The sequence below is a fragment of the Stenella coeruleoalba genome (genome assembly GCF_951394435.1).
Source record: "Stenella coeruleoalba genome assembly, chromosome: 1".
Classification (NCBI taxonomy): Eukaryota; Metazoa; Chordata; class Mammalia; order Artiodactyla; family Delphinidae; genus Stenella; species Stenella coeruleoalba.
In genome coordinates, this window is record NC_137169.1 from 42,430,444 (window position 1) to 42,454,054 (window position 23,611).

The 23,611-nt window shown below is 36.6% G+C and overlaps 1 protein-coding gene across 2 annotated transcripts in view; it reads right to left on the bottom strand.

The window, feature by feature from the left end:
* Positions 1-208: 208 nt before the first annotated feature.
* Positions 209-23,611, bottom strand: part of EPS15 (epidermal growth factor receptor pathway substrate 15) — a 159,859-nt gene continuing 136,456 nt past the window's right edge. For both annotated transcript variants that reach the window (XM_079901716.1, XM_079901715.1), the window contains 4 exons: positions 8,038-8,114; positions 6,530-6,692; positions 4,118-4,311; positions 209-1,778 (listed from right to left, as the gene is read on the bottom strand). In XM_079901716.1, the coding sequence (XP_079757842.1) occupies positions 1,632-1,778; positions 4,118-4,311; positions 6,530-6,692; positions 8,038-8,114 (581 nt within the window). In that variant the 3' untranslated portion in view covers positions 209-1,631. The remainder of the gene's footprint in view (positions 1,779-4,117; positions 4,312-6,529; positions 6,693-8,037; positions 8,115-23,611) is intronic.

Sequence of the window (23,611 nt, forward strand, 5' to 3'; positions counted from 1 at the left end):
TATCCTTATAACTGGATTAGTTTATCAAAATTAAACCCTTGTGATTATGATTCAGCCCTTGCTTCATATGTATGACTTTTATGCTGAAATGTTTTAATCTATAAAAGTAGAAAAAAGCTAACAGTGCAAGAAAGTGGTTCAAATTTGTTTTAAACTGCAGCAATTCAATTGTGTGTGGAGAGAAAAAAAGCACCATTTCAAGATGAAATAAACTGGATATTTTGGAATTTATTCATAGGCTAGGCAACAAGTTACTCTGATTAACACAGATCAATACCACCTTGACTTGGTAACCACAGAGATATTTAATTAGTTTTTAGGTGCATTTTCCTTTATCTTGGTTTTCAATACATTATCTAAATCACTGACTCACGTTAAAAAAAAATAAGATTACAATTTACAGCCTACTTCACAGTCCATTTTAAATTCAGCTTGTCTGCTAGGTCAATTTTACAGGAGATAGGCTTTTAACACATAAAGAGCTTCGATAATTTGGCAGGTCTCTTCTCTCCCAATTAAAAAACACAAAATTTTTTTGCTAGCCTGCCAATTTTGTAGGTGAAAAACACAAAGAGAATAAACTATTTTAATCCACAAAAATGGACAAAAAGGAATAATATGATTTAATACATGTCACTTTTTTCAGTTGTATTCAGTGAATGTTTTTACATTTCAAGTAACTGAACCTTCATTAAAGAAAAAAAATATATATATGTATACAAAAAGTTAAAGTACCTTCCAGTTCTAGCCTGCTAAAGTTTCTTCTGCAAAAGTAGAAAAATAAACCTACCATGAACTAAAGAGGACAGTGCCATGGCAGTGGCAGAATGGCTGCCAGGTTAAGATTTTTGCTTACCTTATATTGATGGGTATATTTTAAGTGGTAATTTTTCTCCACCCTCTAGTGCTTAAAATTATGGAGAGGTATGTGTTTATCTAAAATTCCCTAAGTCCAGAGAAGAAAATTTTAAATATATTTCACACATGAGGCTTTAAAGTTTTTATTTAGGAAAAGATTGAGTCTGAAGCTATAATGGTTCAATCTAAAGCATCCCTTTTTCGATAGTGGAGTCAATTTATGCAAAATATTTTTTCTTGTCTATAAAAAACAAATTGAACAGTATTTTGATTATAAGGAAATACAAACATGTACTTTAAACTAGCCAACTTGCTCTGTCATAAAAGAAATAGGATGTTCTTTCCCTTCCCCTCTTTCAACCATTTAAATTAGGGGAGAATACTGCCAACTTTAAGAACCCCACTGGCTATCATCAGAGTAACTACAGAACAAGGGTAGCAAAGGGATGAAACTATTTCTCTATATTCCAGAAGGCAGAAGCTTGGGTGCTCTAGCTTTCCAAGTAAAAGTAGCACAGGCAGGCAAAAGCTCACACTAAATGCACACCAGAACGGGGGCCTAGGTGAAGTTATCTGGGTTACCGCTTTTACAGGGGGAAAAAAAGGACAAATCTGAAATGGAGTTTAAAAAAAACAAAAACTTTTGTCACATTTACAGGAATCTCAAACCTTTTGTATTCCCATGCTCATAGGTAGTTTTGATACACACTGTAAATAGCTTCAGTATTCAGGAAGAAGAGTATTGTGTGATTGACAAAGAACAGGAAAATTCTTCATGCTTCTGATATTTCAGATTTGCTGAGTGCAATAGCCAGTTCTAAGTCTTCTTGCTCTTGCTGATTCAGTCGGGCAAGCCTCTGCTCTTCCTCTTTCTCACTTTCCCTCTTGGCCCACTCAATCATATCTTCTTCAGAGGGATACTGCCATTTAAAAGACAAATGAACAAACGAATAAATTCATGAGCAGAACAAACACAAGAAGGAAAAAGAACTTTTACAAAATGATATTTAACTATTTGTTTCACCTTCTGAAGGACTCTGTAAATAGTCCTGTTAATTGTTCATTTTTTTTCTGAAAACACATTTAATCAGTTATTAAAATATGATTTAATCTTAAAAATTAATGCAGTCTACAGATAGTCTATAAAACTGAACATTAAACATCATTTTTTTAAAAAGTGGAAATTCTTAACGTGAATCAGGAGATTTAAAAACAGGAGAGGGCTAGCACTTTTATCTAATGTGAAACATTTACTACTTCAACTTCAGTGAGTATCCTCACATGATAAATCATTTTCAACTTAATCCCACTGGTGATTTCCTACCTTATCCTAGCCCTTCAGGTACAGAAAAATTATGAAGCAAAGAATATCTATACATACATAAATTTTGTTAAACATAAAATAAGAGTACTGGATATACTAAATAAGATGTGAACCTGATCAATTTTTTTAATGCATTATAAAGAATTCAGTAGACATTGAGAACTTTTTGACCTAGTCTAAATAAAACCTTAATGCTGGTAATTATTAAGTCAAGGAAATACACTTATCCACCTGAAAGAGCAACCGTGGCAGATACTAAATAAAAAAATTCTACCCGGTTTCAAGTCCTGTCATAAGAGGAATACCATAACAGGATGAATACCATAATAGGATGAAGTGAAAGAAACTGTCAGGCTTTTTGAAAATGGTAGCTTTTCCCCTAGGGAATTAGAGGGCCTTTGAAACTTATAATACTTAACAAATCTTTCATAATTAAAAAAAGAAGACATTTTTATTATGAGCTGCTTAATATTATACTATACTGAGATTCTGGAATATGAAATAAGCAAAATGCCTTAGCTATTGTTCAAGACTCATTCCAACCAGGTTTTGACTTGCTGAAATCATATTTAAGATATTAAATGCCACAAGCTGCCAGAAGGTTATTTTATATTAAGAGGATTATACTAAGAAGAGCAATTCTGGATTCTCTGCTTGAAACAACTCAAATTCCATCTAATAAAAGGCAGTATAATTCTGACACTCTCTGTTTGCCAGTATTCAAAATACTGATTCCTATTCTGCTCCTTTACATTCAGAGGAAGCCACTGAAACTTAAAGAGTACAGAGTCAAAAGCTGGGTAGCTGAGACTAATTCTGTCTGCCTTAGTTGCATACAGATTCCTGCCTACCTCCTTTCTAACTAGAAATGGCTGCAGGGATAAAGTGACGGGTTGAGGGACCCAATGCTACACTGAGGGAGACATTAGGCAGATTGTGGTCAGAGTCACCTGGTCACTAGATCTCTTATTTCTAAAATCATCTCAAGTGCTTAAGGTGTTAAGTAGAGGAAAATTGCTTTGTTATAAAATAGCGATAATGAAGGTCATTTTACCTGAAAAAACATCTGGGAAAATGAAACATTGTTAGTTACTCTAAGAATTAAAAAAAAAAAAAAAAAAAGCCTTGTTTTTATCTAAATAATGATGGAATACATGTCATCGCTTAATGTCCATCCCTCCAGAGTGACACTTCAAGTTGGTTGTCCCATTTCTGTGATCTTATAGACCCTGCCTATGGTCTTGTCACAGAACTCTTCTATTGTCTTTACTGGCCTGCCTATGTTAGTCAGCTCTGGGAGGATGCAGAGTAAATATGGAATGCTAGTGAATTAGAGCCCCCCAAATAATTAAAGATTGTTTAGCTCTTAACAATCATATTTATTTAATAAAACCAACATTTACTTTTTAGGAACACTATTATATGAAACCAGAGTTTTATTTTCAATTCAAAGAATTCCTGGCCCTATCCTCTCATAATTGTTGACTGGTCTCCAGAAATTATCAAGGCTTTATACGCAAACACACAAACACAGTTACAAACACACAAACTCATTATTGGCATTATTCATCCAGAGGGCAGAGAGCAAATGACTCTCTAATGGCCCATCATCCATAACAATTTGCAAAATAATAACTGTCAGAATTTTATTTATATTGTTTACCAAGATCAAGAGAAGGGTTTTGCAAAACAACTGGTATATAACCCAAGAATTAAGAGTACAAAAAATCATTTGAGCAATGAAATACTTTTAGAACCAGCAAACAGAATCAAACAGAGATTTTTTGGTTGAGGGAAGAATAAAGATCATTTTTAACATATTGGTAAATTTAGTTGAAATAATGCAAATTTGGCAGACTCCAAAATAATCTTTGAAAACTCTTTAAACTGTAAATGGAAAGATTTTCCCCCAAACAGCCCATTCACAGTACTTACAGCACTGAAGTTAGCAAAATTGCTTGGGTCAGCCTCTTTACTGGTAGTGGTAGTAGTAGAAGAAGAAGAAGTGAATGGATCACAAAACATATCAGAATCTTTTTCTTTGGGGCTATCATTGCCTGGGAAAGGCTGAAATGGATCATTCAGTTTAAAGGGATCAGAAGAATCCAATTTGTTGATGGGTCTTTTCCCTGGATCAAAATCATTACAATTAATTCAACCAGCAAATATGGCAAACACAAACACACAAGAACATGAACACAGGGAGCATTAAAGAGCTGGGGGTGGGGAATGGGGGTCAGTACCTCAAATACATTCTTAATATGGTCTTAAACTATCACAACCAACACTATGTCCTCAAATTTTCACACACAACCTCTCAAATATATTCTAGCTCTATGTAGCTAAATGGAAAAATAGCAAAGAAGGGGGGAAATGGGCCGGGAATCTTATCTGCCCAGAGAGTTGACCTTCTCTTCTCCAAAGCAGCATGTTCCCAAGAAAAGAGAGAGGAATGGACAAAACAGCAGGAGAATGACAAAGAATAATGACAAAAACGGCCTCTGCTGTGATAACCTCTGCCTGATACAGTTATCCACTAGTGGCAGGAAGGGCAAATGAGCTTTGAAAAATGCTAATATTCTTCTGATTTTCCTCTGGATCTATATGTAACACCTGGGAGCATGAAATTAAAAACTACCTTGGTAAAGCCCACCTATTTCTTGCTATTACAATATTTCAAACTGAAGAATAAAGAGAATGCTTTGAAGCCCAGGCCCTAAATCTCTGTGGGTGCTGATCAACTAAATCTTTTACCAAACAGCATACTGTTGCTCATTAATTCAGCACCATTTTCAAACAAGCTTTCTAATTTTAAAGACTTAAACTCAGTACATCCTGAAGAAAGGATAATGAGAACAGGTGCTAAAATATCTTCAAATATATATATTTTCCTAAAGATGTATTAAGCTGGTAAGAGCAATCATAACAACAGATTTTTTCTGGCACTGTAGCAGCTTACAAAAGGTGTTCACATCTCATATCTCAAAGGATCCTTCCACAATCCTGTGAAGGTAGGCAACATTAGAATTAATGCCACCATCTAATAGCTCAGATAGCTGAGGTTCAGACATATGAAGTTACACACTCAAGATCATAGAGCTAGTCAGAGAATATCCAGAATTAGAACCCAGATCTTTAAGCTGCAGTTCAACAAACCATCTTTCTTTCCTTGATTTTTCTACAGTGATATATACTCACTTTGCTGAAGTCTTAGATTTAGTTACAGCACTAGTATATTAGTTTACTTAGGATTTTAAAAATAACTTCACTATTGGCACCTTACTGGTATAAAACTTAAATGAGCACATTTACTATCATTTTTAAAAAATATATTCTGACAACCTTACTCTCTAGTAATACATGATACAGGCTACTTTTCCTTAAAAGATAAAAGGAGTTCAGTTCAGTTCACCTGATTTTTCAACAGGTAGCTGGGTGTTAACAATTTTATTTGCAATTCTTTAACTCAAAGAAGAAAAAAAAATCTGCCCAAGAAATACCATAGGGAGGCTATTATGAAAAGGCAAGAATAATATTCTAGAACTACTGAGGCTGAAAATTTACCACGGAATGACATATGGTTAAAACAATAATGTACCAGATGTGTCTTCTCACAAGTAGCACTACAACTATTCAGGGGATTGCCTTTTTACCACTTCTCATGAACTTTATTATCTTCATTAAAAACAAACAAACAAAACCCCTTTTTCTTTACAGTGCTAAACAAAACAAAAAAAAATAAGAATAGTAAGAATTTGTTTCTAGACCAAAAACATCACTTTTATAAAATAAAGGAGTCTCTTATCAAGTCAAGTAAAATCATATTTTCCTTCAAGAAAAACAATACTTTCTTTTAAAATTCTGATACCGAAAAGCTGAATTCCGGATACCAAAAAGGCCATATATTCTCACATTAAAGGACTTAAGGAAGACTTCACATTTAGCAGGAAAAGAAAGGGACTTCGAATTAATCTTTGCTTATAGAAATTTATTAAAATACCAAAGCACAGGAAACTGTTGTTCAAATGGTAATCAATGAGCTTCCAAAAAGTAAGAGATTTCATTGGTACTTTCCTTTTTTCATTTACTGCCTCTCTAAAATGGTTTAAAGAGAAATTAGCTCTTGCTAGAAAGATAGTTCATGACAGTTACACAGGCTGGCTTCTTAGGCACATATCTGTAATTCTGCATTAAGGTCAGAACAGATGATAGCAGCAGGCTTCTGCTGTGTTTTTGGACTTGTTTTGTTTAAGGCCCTTTATATAAAGTCTACAAATAAGGCCCACACAATACTTTTCAGAAAGAAAAAGGAAGTAGTTGATTTAGGAAAGGTATCAACTCTCATACCAGGTGGTGGTGGGCAGGGTCTTGTTGGAGTTCCAATCTTTGGTGGCAGTGCTGGGGGTACATCTTCAGTTTTGATGGATGTTTCCTCAAGCATATTTTTTGTAATGACCATATTGCTGATGGAGCTTGATGTGGATGAACTAAAAGGATCTTCATTGTTGACCTTTGTTTGAAAAGAAATTACTCATGGTTATATATATTATGCCAACCAAACCGTACGCGGTTATGGATCATTTGGAAGGGTGATCTTCAGTATTACGCAGCTTTATTTATTTCAATTCTGAGAGCACTAACATTTTAACCTTTGCATTCAGAACCAAAATGGAAAAAAATTTTTTAATTTTTCTATATGAGTAGTGATTATAACATCACCACTTATTAAGAGCAACAGATCGTACCAAAACAAGCCAACTCTGGATTAAAGGTTTATTAAGATTCAGGTGATACAAAACCATTGAGGCCCTTTATAAAGAGACTAATATATTTTTCCTCAAGTGACTATCTGATCCAAATGATAAAGGAAAAAATACTGATTCCACACTTGCCAATGCACTTAAATATAGGAAAGATTTAATACTAAAGTCAAAGAAAATGGCATCTTAAAAAACATTAAGGACAACCTGAAAGTCAATTTTGTTTTTTAAGCAAACTGATCCCATGGCATAAGTCTTATTGTGGGTCTGAAGACCTGGCCTCTCTAATACATGGAGTAATGAGAGATTCACTTTTCTATAATGAATTGGATATTACAGTTTAGGCCAGTGTTTCTCTAAAGAAGCATGCTGACATTTTGGGCTGGATATAGCTCTGTGTTGTGGCACTGGACAGGGTGTTGCACAACATCCCTGGTCTCTATCCACTAGATATGAACAGCCCTCCTCCTCAGCTGTGACAACCGAAAATGTCTCTAGACATTGCCAAATGTTTCCTGGGGGGTGGGGGTGGGGGGAATAACACCCAATTGAGAACCAACGATAGAGACAGTGTGACATATACTCTAAGTTTACTCTTTTGGCCTGAATCAATCCTAGGGCTACATTGGAAAATAGGTAGTTGACATATATAGTCCACTACCTAATAGTACTGGGCTATTAATTATCTTAATACTAACCTTAACAGTCTCAGAACATAAAATCAAGCAATCAGTACAGAGAGGATGGAATGAATGTCCAGATTTTACAGCTATTGACCCAGACAGTCAACAGGGGGAAAATGTAGTTCAGTTGGAAGAAACATATTTAAAAAGACAGAAGACTCTTAAAGTTGTTGAGCAGACCTGCCAGTAGAAAATTATAATTATCTGTACCATCACCATTGTCTTTGTGCACAGAAATGTCTACTTTGATTACATCTTATATTTCATTTCTGTCTGAAATCAATGTTTGCTGTGCCTTACTGAAATCAAGTTGCAATCTCTGTGAGGGTCAGGTTATAACATCAAAAGAAAGGATCACTCCTTTGGTGGAAACACAGTATATTTTACTTTCCTACTAAGTATTGCAGATTACCTTTGACAATGTGCTGAAGTCAGCAAATCCATCTTCAAATGATTCATTTCCAAAAACAGAAGCAAAGGGGTCTGTGGCTAAAATGAATAAAGAAAATCAATGCAATAGGACAGAAAGACATCAAATTTCATGTCCTCTTTTGGTTAGTAACATTCAGACAAATGAAAAATATCGAATGCCAAATATTAATCCCTGAATTTAGGCCCACAAAGACAGTTAACACACGGATGAATCATTGAAGAATCAAAAACAGGTGAGCTAACTCTAGGTAAAGTGTTTAAGGCTTTGGAATACATGTCAAATAATATAGCTCCCGTGTGCTTAAACTATTTCCAATAAAGACATCATGAAGTAAAAAAAACTACACCATTAATTCCACATTTCACACACACCCTTCAAGGTCCATTTCAAATACTACCATATCCACAAAGCCTAGAATAACCTAGGTATCTCTAATTCACACAGCAAGAAGTGATTTCTTCCTTCTTTGTGGCACTGACAGCATTCTAGTTTGTATTATGGTTATCTGTGATTGATATATCACCCCTACTAGATTGTAAGGTCCTTAAAAACAAGGAATAACACTTATCCAACAAAGAACGAATGGTCAAAAAAGATTCATTGGCCATATATAAAACTGAAGAAAATAAGAAGATAGAGTTCCTATGTCTGAAAAGTTCATAGTATAGTGACAGACATATACACAAACAATAATAAAATAATCTTAAATGAGCTATTAGAGAGGTATAAAAAACCTGTAGTAGAAGCCATTAACTGCTGGGAGAATCGGGAAAAGCATCAAATAAGCCATTACATTTGACCTAGGTCTTTTAAATAAGGGATGGAGTCTGCTGAATAGATGGAGGTGGGGGAGAGAAATCTATTCCAGGCAGAAGGAACAGTCATTGCAAAAGCAGTATTTAATCCCTGCTCCACAGGCATGAGAAGTTATCTGTTCCATCATAGTGCACTTAACAAATAGACTAACATTTTCAGCTGGAACAAACTGACTTACTTTGAGATAGGTTTTGTCTGTTCAGGCATAAAGGTTACCAATAAGGTCAAAGAATATTTATAGGAATTGCTGCTTGATATAGGAAAGCAGAAAGAAACAAAGGAAGAAGTGAGTGAATCTCAAAAGAGAGGGTAAGAGAGCAAAGATGCATAGAAAAATGCTCCTTGCTCTTCCTTAACTCATCTTTACATCAAATCAGTTTTAGGACAAAGTGTGCTCACCCACTCATTTAAATGTGTAAAGTGTGCCCTTACCTCTAACAGTGAGTACACCATGGACATAAACAGAAGAGGGGCAAGGAAGATACACATTATCTTTTTCTTGTCACCAAGACAGTCATGAGGTGGGTAGAAGCACAGAGAAAATCAGTCCTTTAGGGACACACCAATAACTCTGAACCTGAAGAGGATGTTGAGAATCCAGACTTACAGGAAATCCTACAGCTTTAGCCATAAAAGATGGTTTTGCATTACTACATATCTGCTGCGTCCCACAGCCTCAGGCCCTGCCTAGTCATGGGTGCTGTTTCAGGCTTTCCCTTCTTTCTCCTCCTCTTCCTGTAATTCCTGATGCAGTGGCAGCTGAGGCACAGCCTGAGCAGGATGCAGACGCTCTCCTGATTGGTATAAGGGTAATGATGGAAAAGGAGTTGGGCTCATTTCACTTGACGGACTGAAATATCTGCTTCACGCTTTTGCTCTGCCATGGTACCACAGCTTTTACAAGCAGTCATAACACATGTGACAACACTGCTGAGTTAGGTCAGGTTTGACTGAAATATTATGAAGTGTTCATTGTGAAAGACACTAATAAAAAACATGACACTTGTATATGAAGAATATGCTACATGTAGGTTACTAGAGTATTTTTTAACATCTTTATTGGAGTATAATTGCTTTACAAAGGTGTGTTAGTTTCTGCTTTATAACAAAGTGAACCAGTTATACATATAAATATATCCCCATATCTCCTCCCTCTTGTATCTCCCTCCCACCCTCCCTATAGCACCCCTCTAGGTGGTCACAAAGCTGATCTCCCTATGCTATGTGGCTGCTTCCCGCTAGCTATCTATTTTACATTTGGTAGTATATGTATGTCCATGCCACGCTCTCACTTCGTCCCAGCTTACCCTTCCCCCTCCCCGTGTCCTCAAGTCCATTCTCTATGTCTGCATCTTTAATCCTGTCCTGCCTTTAGGTTCTTCAGAACATTTTTTTTTTTTTTTGATTCCATATATATGTGTTAGCATATGGTATTCATCTGTCCATGAACACTTAGGTTGCTTCCATGTCCTGGTTATTGTAAATAGAGCTGCAATGAACATTGTGGTACCTGACTCTTTTTGAATTATGGTTTTCTCAGGGTATATGCCCAGTAGTGGGATTGCTGGGTCATATGGTAGTTCTATTTTTAGTTTTTTAAGGAACCGCCATACTGTTCTCCATAGTGGCTGTATCAATTTACATTCCCACCAACAGTACAAGATGGTGCCCTTTTCTCCACACCCTCTCCAGCATTTATTGTTTGTAGATTTTTTGATGATGGCCATTCTGACTGGTATGAGGTGATACCTCATTGCAATTTTGATTTGCATTTCTCTAATGATTACTGATGTTGAGCATCCTTTCATGTGTTTGTTGGCAATCTGTATATCTTCTTTGGAGAAATGTCTACTTAGGTCTTCTGCCCATTTCTGGATTGGGTTGTTTGTTTTTTTGATATTGACCTGCATGAGCTGCTTGTATATTTTGAAGATTAATCCTTTGTCTGTTGATACATTTGCAAACATTTTCTCCCATTCTGAGGGCTATTTTTTCATCTTGTTTATGGTTTCCTTTGCTGTGCAAAAGCTTTTAAGTTTCATTAGGTCCCATTTGTTTATATTTTTTAATTTCCATTTCTCTAGGAGGTGGGTCAAAAAGGATCTTGCTGTGATTTATGTCATAGAGAGATAATAATATGGTTTTCCTCCTTCAATTTGTTAATATGGTGTATCACACTGATTGATTTGCATATATTGAAGAATCCTCGCTTTCCTGTGATAAACCCCACTTGATCATGGTGTATGATCCTTTTAATGTGTTGTTGGATTCTGTTTGCTAGTATTTTGTTGAGGATTTTTGCCTCTATGTTCATCAGTGATATTGGCCTGTAGTTTTCTTTCTTTGAGACATCTTTGTCTGGTTTTGGTATCAGGGTGATGGTGGCCCCGTAGAATGCGTTTAGGAGTGTTCCTACCTCTGCTATATTTTGGAAGAGCTTGAGAAGGATAGGTGTTAGCTCTTCTCTAAATGTGTGAGAGAATTCGCCTGTGAAGCCATCTGATCCTGGGCTTTTGTCTGTTGGAAGATTTTTAATCACAGTCTCAATTTCAGTGCTTGTGATTGGTCTGTTTATATTTTCTATTTCTTCCTGGTTCAGTCTAGGAAGGTTGTGCTTTTCTAAGAATTTGTCCATTTCTTCCAGGTTGTCCATTTTATTGGCATAGAGTTGCTTGTAGTAATCTCTCATGATCCTTTGTATTTCTGCAGTGTCTCGTTGTTACTTCACCTTCTCGTTTGTAATTCTATTGATTTGAGTCTTCTCTCTTTTTTTCTAGATGAGTCGGGCTAATGGTTTATCAATTTTGTTTATCTCCTCAAAGAACCAACTTTTAGTTTTATTGATCTTTGCTGTCATTTCCTTCATTTCTTTTTCATTTATTTCTGGTCTGATCTTTATGATTTCTTTCCTTCTGCTAACTTTGGGGTTTTTGTGTTCTTCTTTCTCTAATTGCTTTAGGTGTAAGGTTAGGTTGTTTAATTGAGATGCTTCTTTTTTCTTGAGGTAGGATTGTACTGCTATAAACTTCCCTCTTAGAACTGCTTTTGCTGCATCCCATAGGTTTTGGGTCGTCGTGTTTTCATTGTCATTTGTTTCTAGGTATTTTTTGATTTTTCTTTGATTTCTTCAGTGATCTCTTGGTTATTTAGTAGCGTATTGTTTAGCCTCCATGTGCTTGTATTTTTTACAGAATTTTTCCTGTAATTGATAACTAGTTTCACAGCGTTGTGGTTGGAAAAGATACTTGATACAATTTCAATTTTCTTAAATTTACCAGGCTTGATTTGTGACCCACGATATGATCTATCCTGGAGAATGTTCCATGAGCACTTGAGAAGGTGTATTCTGTTGTTTTTGGATAGAATGTCCTATAAACATCAATTAAGTCCATCTTGTCTAATGTATCATTTAATGCTTGTGTTTCCTTATTTAATTTCATTTTGGATGATCTGTCCATTGGTGAAAGTGGGGTGTTAAAGTCTCCTACTATGATTGTGTTACTATCGATTTCCCCTTTTATGGCTGTTAGCATCTGCCTTATGTATTGTGGTGCTCCTATGTTGGGTGCATAAATATTTACAATTGTTATATCTTCTTCTTGGATTGATCACTTGGTCGTTATGTAGTGCCCTTTTTTGTCTGTTTTACTGGTCTTTATTTAAAGTCTATTTTGTCTGATATGAGAATTGCTACTCCAGCTTTCTTTTGGTTTCCATTTGCATGGAATATCTTTTTCCATCCCCTCATTTTCAGTCTGTATGTGTCCCTTGGTCTGAAGTCGGTCTCTTGTAGACAGCATATACATGGATCTTGTTTTTGTTTCCATTGAGCCAGTCTATTTCTTTTGGTTGGAGCATTTAATCCATTTACATTTAAGGTAGTTATGGATATGTATGTTCCTATTCCCATTTTCTTAATTGGTTTGGGTTTGTTATTGTACGTCTTTTCCTTCTCTTTTGTTTCCTGTCTAGAGAAGTTCCTTTAGCATTTGTTGTAAAGCTGGTTTGGTGGTTCTGAATTCTCTTAGCTTTTGCTTGTCTGTAAAGGTTTTAATTGCTCGGTTGAATCTGAATGAGATCCTTGCTGGGTAGAGTAATCTTGGTGGTAGGTTTTTCCCTTTCATCACTTTAAATATGTCCTGCCACTCCCTTCTGGCTTGCAGAGTTTCTGCTGAAAGATCAGCTGTTAACCTGATGGGGATTCCCTTGTGTGTTATTTGTTGCTTTTCCCTTGCTGCTTTTAATATTTTTTCTTTGTATTTAATTTTTGATAGTTTGATTAATATGTGTCTTGGCCTGTTTCTCCTTGGATTTATCCTGTGTGGGACTCTGCATTTCCTGGACTTGAATGACTACTGCCTTTCCCATATTAGGGCAGTCTTCAAGTATATGTCTTCCAATATTTTCTCAGTCCCTTTCTTTTTCTCTTCTTCTTCTGGGACCCCTATAGTTCAAATGCTGGTGTGTTTAATGTTGTCCCAGAAGTCTCTGAGACTGTCCTCAATTCTTTTCATTCTCTTTTCTTTATTCTGCTCTGCGGTAGTTACTTTCACTATTTTATCTTCCAGGTCACTTATCTGTTCTTCTGCCTCAGTTACTCTGCTATCGATTCCTTCTAGAGAATTTTTAATTTCATTTATTGTGTGGTTCATCATTGTTTGTTTGCTCTTTAGTTCTTCTAGGTCCTTGTTAAATGTTTCTTGTATTTTCTCCATTCTATTTCCAAGATTTTGGATCATCTTTACTATCATTACTCTGAATTCTTTCTCAGGTAGACTGCCTATTTGTTTCTTCATTTGTTTGGTCTGGTGGGTTTTTACCTTGCTCCTTCATCTGCTGTGTGTTTTCTCTGTCTTCTCATTTTGCTTAACTTACTGTGTTTGTGGTCTCCTTTTCACAGGCTGCAGGTTCGTAGTTCCCATTGTTTTTGGTGTCTGCCCTCAGTGGCTAAGGTTGGTTCAGTGGGTTGTGTAGGCTTCCGGGTGGAGGGGACTGGTGCCTGTCTTCTGGTGGATGACGCTGGACCTTGTCTTTCTGGTGGGCAGGACCATGTCCGGTGTGTGTTTTTGGGTGTCTGTGACCTTACTGTGATTTTAGGCTAATGGGTGGGGTTGCGTTCCTGTCTTGCTAGTTGTTTGGCATAGAGTGTCCAGCACTGTAGCTTGCTGGTCGTTGAGTGGAGCTGGGTCCTTTCTGTCCACAAGTAAAAGTGTGAAAGCTTTTTTGTAAAGCTTTTTTGTAAGTCTTTTTTGCCCCTTCCACATATATTGTGGAGCCCTGGCTCCACAATATCAAATGACGAAAGCTCTCCCAGAGATCTCCAGAGATGGAGATCTCTGGGAGAGCTTTCGTCACTTGATATTATGTGGAGCCAGGAGGTCTCTGGTTGACCAATGTCCTGAACTTGGCTCTCCCACCTAGAGGCACAGGTCTGACACCCAGCTGGAGCACAAAGACCCTGTCAGCACCACAGCTTTTGGGAAGTCTGCAGTCTTCTGCCAGCGTTCAGTATGTGTTCTGTAGGAGTTGTTCCACATGTAGATGTATTTCTGATGTATTTGTGGGGAGGAAGGTGATCTCCATGTCTTACTCTTCTGCCATCTTGAAGGTCTCCTCAGAGTTTTTCTATACGTCCTTCATCATAAGAAATGAATTCAGCATTGGTCCAAACACTGGGGAATGTATCCTAGATGAATGACAAAGCACTTTTGCCTGAATTGGGAAAATAAGACTTTGGAAAGAACTTTCTCAGATATTGATCATGGTTGATATGAAGCAGAGACCTGTCCAGAAACTGGAAGGACTCACTGAGCATGAACTTGTTCACATTATGTGTGAGACACCTGCTGAGGAGTCACAGAAATACTGGGAGAGGAACTCAGTACGTGGCTTTCTTTTTCTTGAGGCACACAGGAGCCATGGGTCAGCAGAATCAGACTTTGAATGCAAAGGTAATCTGATTAGCACCCTCTTCTCCCCAGGAATAAAGGTAATGATCACTTTGGAGAAATACATAAAAGCATAATTTAAAAATATCATCTATAATCTGATTAGCGGAAATAATTCTGAGGAGAGGGGTTGAGGAATGGGCAACGTGGATGAAGGGGTTAAAATGTACAAACTGCCAGTCATAAAATAAGTAAGTCATGGGTATGTAATGTACAGCATGGGGACTAAAGTTAGTAATATTGTATTGCAAACTTGAAAGTTGCTAAGAAAGTAAATCTTAAAAAGTTCTCATCACAAGGAAAAAAATTTGTAACTTTGTATGGTGATAGATGGTAAATAAACTTATTGAGGTGATCATTTTGCAATGCACACAAATGTTGAATCATTATGTTGTACACCTGAAATTAACATAATGCTCGTCAATTACACTTCAATTTAAAAGAAAGGAAAGAAAGAGAGAGAAGGAAAGAAGGAACCCATACCAATATTTTATCATACTTTACCAGCTTTTTTCCCTGGTATTTTTTTCCTTACTTATTTGAGATCATACTATGCTGACATGATTTTTTGTGAGGTGTGAATGATAAAGCTACATTTTAGGCATATCACTTTTTACCCCTTTACTCTCATTTAATTCATAGCAATCATCATAACTGACATGTTATATATTTGTTTACATAAGCTCTAAAAAAGACAGGAACTTTGTTTTGTTCACTACTGTATCCTCAAGGTCAAGAACACTCATATTTGCTGAAAATATTAAAGGATAAAAAGGACAGAAACCATCTAGTTACTAAGGATATTCCAAACAGATACCATAACATTTCTTAGTACAACCAGCTGACCAACAAGGAATAAGGGAAACCTTAAGGCTCACAAATAATCCCAAAGAACAGCTGTCTACCAGAGAATCCTGGGAGGAAGAAGAACGCTTTTTTTTCTCCATGACCCATGCACAATCCATAAAATAATTAAGCTCAAGCTCACAAAGAACCTTCAAGAGATACTCGTGAATCATAGTCATTAGTAAAGGATCTACTTTCTCAAGCTGGTCTTCAATTAGTTCACTCACTCACTGACCCACTAATCCATTCACATTTAGTAAGCATCTTTTATGTTTAAGCCTAGGTACTAGGGATTTAGGGGGAAATAAGACACAACATCTACCTTCAAGGAACTCATGATTTAACTGAGTGATATACATGTACACAACTGCTACACAGTAAGTGTTAAAGTTCAAAGACAGTAAAGGAGAAATAACACCTAGATTTATGTGGAAGGGGCAAAAAAGACTTTACAAAAAAGCTTTCACACTTTTACTTGTGGACAGAAAGGAGGTGGGAGGAGACAGAGATATACACTCACTATACCCAAATATACACCTGCTCATGCATACACATTTTTCCATTCCAAAATTAAGTGGTCTCGAAGAAACATTCATGACTTGTGGTTTGTGGAAATGGAGAAAATTAGAGAAGAAACATGAAAGAAAGCAGAGGCTAAGAATTGTAAAATATATGAACATCTGCATGCTTAGCCTGAGTCATTGCCTGTAAAAACGAAGACCTACTTGGCATTTTACTAATGCTGGTGTCAAAGATGCTCTGGGGACACCATGAGTTCCCTTCTATATCCTCAGAATGTTATAAAGCTTTCATTAAGAATTGGAGGGACTTCCCTGGTGGTCCAGAGGTTTAGACTCCTCGCTTCCACTGCAGAGGGTGTGGGTTCGATCCCTGGTCAGGGAACTAAGATCACACATGCCACACAGTGCAGCCAAAAAAATTAAAAAATAAAAAAAAAGAATTCTTCAAATTCTTGATAGTCACCATCAATGTAATTTTCATTTGTACAGGTAGCTGGTAGCAAATAACAGGAGATTATCAAAGAAAAAAAAGAATTGGAAAGATTCTGCATTTTCTCAGTTAGGAGTTAGTAAAATATTCCATGCAAAAATTTTCTGGCACCACAGCTAATCTCATTTATAATGAAGCGTAAAAAGAACATTTACAAGTCAAAATAAAATATATGTAGAAACTGAGTGACCTGAATTTGCTTTCTTTAGTTTTCTTTATTTGTCTGCAATGTGTCTATCACCAGGAGGAAATGCTAAAATAATTGAGACAAAATATTAAAAATATTTAACGTCCTGGGGGCTTCCCTGGTGGCACAGTGGTTGAGAGTCCGCCTGCCGATGCAGGGGACACAGGCTCGTGCCCCAGTCTGGGAAGATCCCACATGCCGCGGAGAGGCTGGGCCCGTGAGCCATGGCCGCTGAGCCTGCCCGTCTGGAGCCTGTGCTCCGCAACGGGAGAGGCCACAACAGTGAGAGGCCTGCGTACCGCAAAAAAAAAAAAAAAAAAAAAAAAAAAAATTAACGTCCTTCTATTACTATCATAACTACAATATTTTAAAGGTAGGTGTAGAGTGATTAATTTTTAATAACAAAAATTTACCCTTATGTTTCTAATTTATTTTGAAAGCTTACAATTCTCCTGTTCTGTGGGATTAATCTTTTTGCTGACTAAATTTCCCGGTGAAAAAGGACAGGGGTATAGAGGTGTGAGTAAGGAAGGTAAATGTCCTGTGTTTGTAACCTTGGGTACGTAATGCCACCTCTCTGAGGCTCCGTGGTTTTCAGATGTTGAGTTTATGAACAAGTAAACTAAATAAGTATGTTAAGAGCCTATATATAAGTTGGGGGAAAACACATATTTAACAACTTAACCATGAAAACTAAAAAAAAAAAAAAGTCCAGCTTTCATTTGTCAAACAAAAAGAACTTAAAAAACTAAAGAGAAGAGAAAACAATTGTAGACTAAAAGAATCCTTTCCAGGAAAAGAGCTGACAACACAAACACACACACACACACACACACACACACACACACACACACACACACACTCACTCTCTCCCTCTCCCTTGTCTCTATTTCATTTGGAACTAATGAAGAGTATATTACAAGTAACTAGTCTGCATTTGGAAACCATTAAACTAAAAAGCAGTAACAGCAATAACAACAACTACCATTTACTACGACAGGAACCACAATAAATACTTTAGGAAACTGAGACTTAGAAAACCTAAGGAACTAGCACTGTTATCTGAGTAAGTTCAGGCAGCTGGACTCAAGCATCCATGTCCTATGGATGACAACTCCTCTCTAGACTGTTTATGTTTCCATTGAATTCAAAATCTTATGACAATGTAGCAGATTTGAGACAAATGATTTATTCATTTTTTCAGCAGTCAATCTGTAAGCCTTTGCTATGTGTCGAAAGTTCTGGGATGGGAGAGTAGGAATGCAACCTGGGATGACTCGCAGGTCTCTGCTTGGGCAACTGAGTAGATGGTAGTGCTATGAGCAGAGATGGGATATCCAGATGTTTAGTATTGTTTTACATTTCATAAGGTGGACAACTTTACTTTCAGACATATATCTGTGACACATTAAGTAAAAGACCATCAAATATATATATATATATATATATACACACACACACACACATAAATAATATAACAGACAATATATTAAAAATATATAATAATATATGATATATAAATGTTTACAATATAAATAGCATAGAAATATAAGTAATAAAAAGTTATATATATATCCACACACATATATTTGGAGCACGAGGCTAGTGATTAGATTTGTGGTTAGTAATATGATCAAATGTTAACAAAGACAATTCTGGCAGTCATGCAAGACCAGCAGGTAAAGAGACTGGAGGCGACTTGATATCATAGTCCAGGTAAAACATGATGAGGACCCAAACAAAGCTGAGTATAATGAGGAACAGACAATCAGAGTCCAATTGCGGGTAAAAGAACAAGACTTGGCAATTTATGGGAGATGAGGAATGATAGAGAAAAAGTCTAGGATGATTGGCTGAGGGCCAATAATAGTGTCATTAGTACATAAAGTAGAATGTAGAAGGAGGTAAAGCTTGGCTCTTTGTTATTGTTTATACTATACTTTGAAGGAGAGACTAATTGGAAAAGGTGATTATTAACTTTAAGCATTGTTGAGCTTGACACCTAAGGAGAAATATCCAGCAGGCAACTTGAAAGTACTGGAAGTTCAGGAGAGAGTTCAGGCATAGAGGACAAAATCTAGGAGTCATCAGGAAACAGGATGTAGTTGAAGGCACAGAACCAGACAACACCACCACAGGAAGTGTGTATTAAGAGAAGAGCAGAAGCACCAGCCTAAATATGGGACTAAAAAGATAGCCTCGCTCTTCAGTTTTTTCTCCAGAACACTGAGATTATTTCTCTTGCTCTTGTTCTGAATAAAAGGAGACATCTGTCCCAGATACCTCCTGGGAGCAAACTGGCCTGAGGGAACAGAGACCAGCGCAGTATAGGGCAACAGGAAAATGTTTTAGAATATATTAGATCAGCAGTTCTCAAAGTGTGGTCCAAGCACTCCAAAAGTCCCCCAAGGCCCCTTAAGGGAGGTCTGTAAGGTCAAAACTACTTTCAGAATATGAAGATGTTATTTATCTTTCTCACTGCATTATCTGCAACAATGTTGCAAAACCAGTGGTGGGTTAAAAAAAAAAGTGGTGGGTGCTTTAGTGGGAATCAAGGCAGCAGCACCAAACTGTACTGGCTGGTAGCAACTGTACTGTTCACCCTCACAAACTCGCAGGGGGATAAAAAGGCCAGTTGCACTTATGAACATCTGTCCTTGATGAATCAATAAAAACTATTGATTTAAAATAAATGGTGACCGTTAGGTTCTTTTAAAAACTATGGAAGACAAAATTAGAAATACACACAAAGCACTTCTGCTGAGTACCAAAGTATAATCAGTTATGAGGAGGAAAAGCACTTATATGATGGTCTGAGAAACAAGGTGAACCAGCTGCTTTTTTCATGGAACACCATTTTTACTTGCAAGAAGTGACAGATAACAATGGTTATTCAGATTTAGGTATTGGGCAACACTTCTTCCTAAATAAAGTGTATCTGTCACTTTAAGGAAAACAACTGAAAGTATTTGTTGCAGATGATGAAAATTGAAGCTTTCAAGTAAAAACTGGAACCTTGGAAAGTATTATCTGCCTTGTAAGCTTAACATTATACCAATACTTAAAAGACACTCATGAGATGGATGGTGATATCAATAAAGATGATTTAAGAAACTATTTATAATGAAATGTGTCAACATTTGGAAGACATGCATAACTCACTGAACCAATTCCAAATGATCAATGCATGTTACAAAATCATATATGGATAAAAAGTTCATTCAATGTGGAAGAAAGACTAATGGAGTTTAACAGAGTATGAAAAGTTCATTGATAACAGTTTCATATTCCATATTGTAACTAACTTTGAACTTCCTTCTCATTGCGGTGTCTTCTCTTGTTGCGGAGCATGGGCCCTAGGCACTTGCGCTTCAGTAGTTGTGGCTCGTGGGCTCTAGAGTGCAGGCTCAGTAGTTGCGGCACACGGGCTTAGATGCTCCGCGGCATGTGGGATCTTCCCAGACCAGGGCTTGAACCTGTGTCCCCTGCATTGGCAGGTGGATTCGTAACAACTGCGCCACCAGGGAAGCCCTTTAAATTCATTTTTAAGTTCAAATTTATAACATTTATTTATCACAGCAACAATGAAGCAATTTTGATTAACACAAATGTTTAAAGTCAGGGATCAAACTTATTTCTGTACTTGGTTTTGGTTGCTTTATTTGAAAAACATAATTCATCCAAGAAAGTAGCTATAATATACACTTTTGAACAACAGTCTCGTAATCTCTGGGTGGTTTAAATAAATGTTTACTCAGAGGTTTGCACAAAAACCACTTAACTTGATAGTTCTTTAAAGCACCAGTGCATTCCAATATGTTAAAATCTGGTTTGTAACAGATATGAATGCATATACCTAATTAACTTGCAGTTTTTAAAAATTCAAAGACACTTAAAAAATAATAAAACTAGATTCTACCAATTCCCTGAAGACTTCTCTGGAAGCTGGTTTCGTGGAAAATAATGTGAAAACTCTGGTCCATAGCATGTCTAAGGTTCCTTCTGCTCTAACAAAGGCAGTAATGTAAGTTTGAGAGAGAAAAAAATCTGTGGCATCACCCTATGCCAATTTTTGTATTGTCAGAACTGGATGAGAAGATATAAGGCAGAGGCATGGTAACAAAGTGATTAACAGCATGAGCTCTGAAATAAGACATGGATTAGAAACTGAGCATTGCTACAGTTATTGTGATCTTGGGCAAACTGCTTGGTCAGAGTCTCATTTTCCTCATTATTAAAGTGAGAAAGAAAATAGCACCTGTCTCATATAACCATTTTAAAGATTAAATGAGAAAAATGCAAAAACAAAGTTTGGATGACCTTGTATATAGCTTTGAAAACAAAAGAAGAAAGAGAAAGAACGTTCAGACCTCTGATATTTCTGAGTCTGTGGAAAGTCTGTATAACTCAGCCCCAGACACCACTAACACGAAGCCCATTCAATTCTAAAGAGTTTTAGTTCTAAGATCCTCATTCAAATCACGATGTCAGTTAGATCACTGGTAAGGAAGCTACAGGCTCTCATTCTGTATGTAAAGATGGTTCAACATAGGAAAATCAACTAATGTAATACATCACATTAACAGAATGAAGGGAAAAAAAAGCCATGTGATCATCTCAATTGATGCAGTAAAAGCAATTGACAAAATTCAAAATCCTTTCATGATAAAACATTGAGCAAACTAGGAAAAGAAGAAAACTACTTCAACATAATAAAGACCATATATGAAAAGCCAACACTGAACATCATACCAATGGTGAGAGATTGAAAGCTTTTTTTCTAAAATTTTTAACAAGACAATGATGCTCACCTTCACCACTTCTTTTCAACATAGAAATCCTAGCCAGAGCAATTAGGCAAGGGGGAAAAAAAAGGCATCCAAACTGGAAAGGAAGAAGTAAAATTATCTCTGTTTGCAGACGACATGATCTTACATGCAGAAAACCCTAAAGATTCTACAAACAAACAAACAAACAAAAAACATGTTTAGAATAAATGACTTGAACAAGGTAGCAGGATACAAAATCAATGAACAAAAAATCAATAGCATTTCCATACACTGATAATCCGAACAATCTGTAAAGGAAATTAAGAAAACAATGTCATTTACAATAGCATCAAAAAGAATAAAATACTTAGGAATTAGCCAAGGAGGACACGTATACTGACAACTATAAAACATTCTGGGGCTTCCCTGGTGGCGCAGTGGTTGAAAGTCCGCCTGCTGATGCAGGGGACACGGGTTTGTGCCCCGGTCCAGGAAGATCCCACATGCCGGGGAGAGGCTGGGCCCGTGAGCCATGGCCACTGAGCCTGCGCGTCCGGAGCCTGTGCTCCGCAATGGGAGGGCCGCAACAGTGAGAGGCCTACATACCGCCAAAAAAAAAAAAAAAAAGCATTCTGAAAGAATGTAGATACAGATAAATGGAAAAACGGCCCACATTCATGGACTGGAAGACTTCGTATTGTTAGGACATTAATACTATCCAAAGCAATCCATAGAATTCAATGTAATCACTGTGAAAATCCCTATGACATTTGTTTGCAGAAATAGAAAATTCATCCTCAAATTCATATGGAATCTCAGGGAACCCTGAATAGCAAAAACATTCTTGAAGAAGAATAACAAAGTTACAGGTCTCAAACTTTCTGATTTCAAAACTTATTACAAAGCTATCATAATCAAAACAGTACTCGCCTTAAGACATTTACGTCAATGGAACAGAACAGAGAGCCCAGAAATAAACCCCTGTATGTACAGTCAAATGATTTTCTACAAATACGTCAAGACCACTCAGTGGGGAAAGGACAAGTGGTGTTGGGAACACTGGATATCCACATGAAAAAGAATGAAGTAAAACTAACTCAAAATGGATCAAAGACCTAAATGTAAGATCTAAAACTAAAAACTCTTAGAAGAAAACTTAAGTGAAAGTTTCACAACATTGGATTTAGCAATACTTTCTTGGATAGGACACTAAAAGCATAGGCAACAAAAGAAAAAGTAGATAAACTGGACTACATCATAATTAAAAAGTTTTGTGAACCAACAGACAGTATCAACAGAATGAAAAGGCAACCTATGATATGGGAGAAAATATTTGCAAATCATATGTCTCCTAAGGGGTTGATACCCAGAGTATATAAAGAACTCCTACAATGCAACAACAAAAAAACAAACAACTGATTTTTAAAAATGTGCCAAGTACCTGAACAGACATTTCTTCAAAGATATACAAGTGGCCAATATGCACACAAAAGGATCAAAATCACTAATCATTAGGGAAATGCAAATCAAATTAATGAGCTGCCACTTCACACCCATTAAAACAGCTATTATCAAAAAACCAGAAAGTAGTTAGTGTTGGCAAGAATGTAAAGAACTTGGAACCCTTGTGCACCACTGATGGGAATGTAAAATAGTAAGGCATGGAAAACAGTACAGTGGCTTCTCAAAAAATCAAAAATAGAATTACCATATGATCTAGCAATTCTTGGTATATACCCAAAAGAACTAAAACCAGGGACTTGAATAGGTATTTGTACACTCATATGAATAGGAGCATTATTCACAATAGTCAAAATGTGGAAGCAACCCAAGTGTCTATTGATGGATGAATAGACAAACAAAACATGGTATATTCATACAACAGAATATTATTCAGTCTTAAAAACGAAGGAAATTCTGGTACATGTTACAACATGGATGAACCTTGAGGAAATTATGCCAAGTGAAATAAGCCC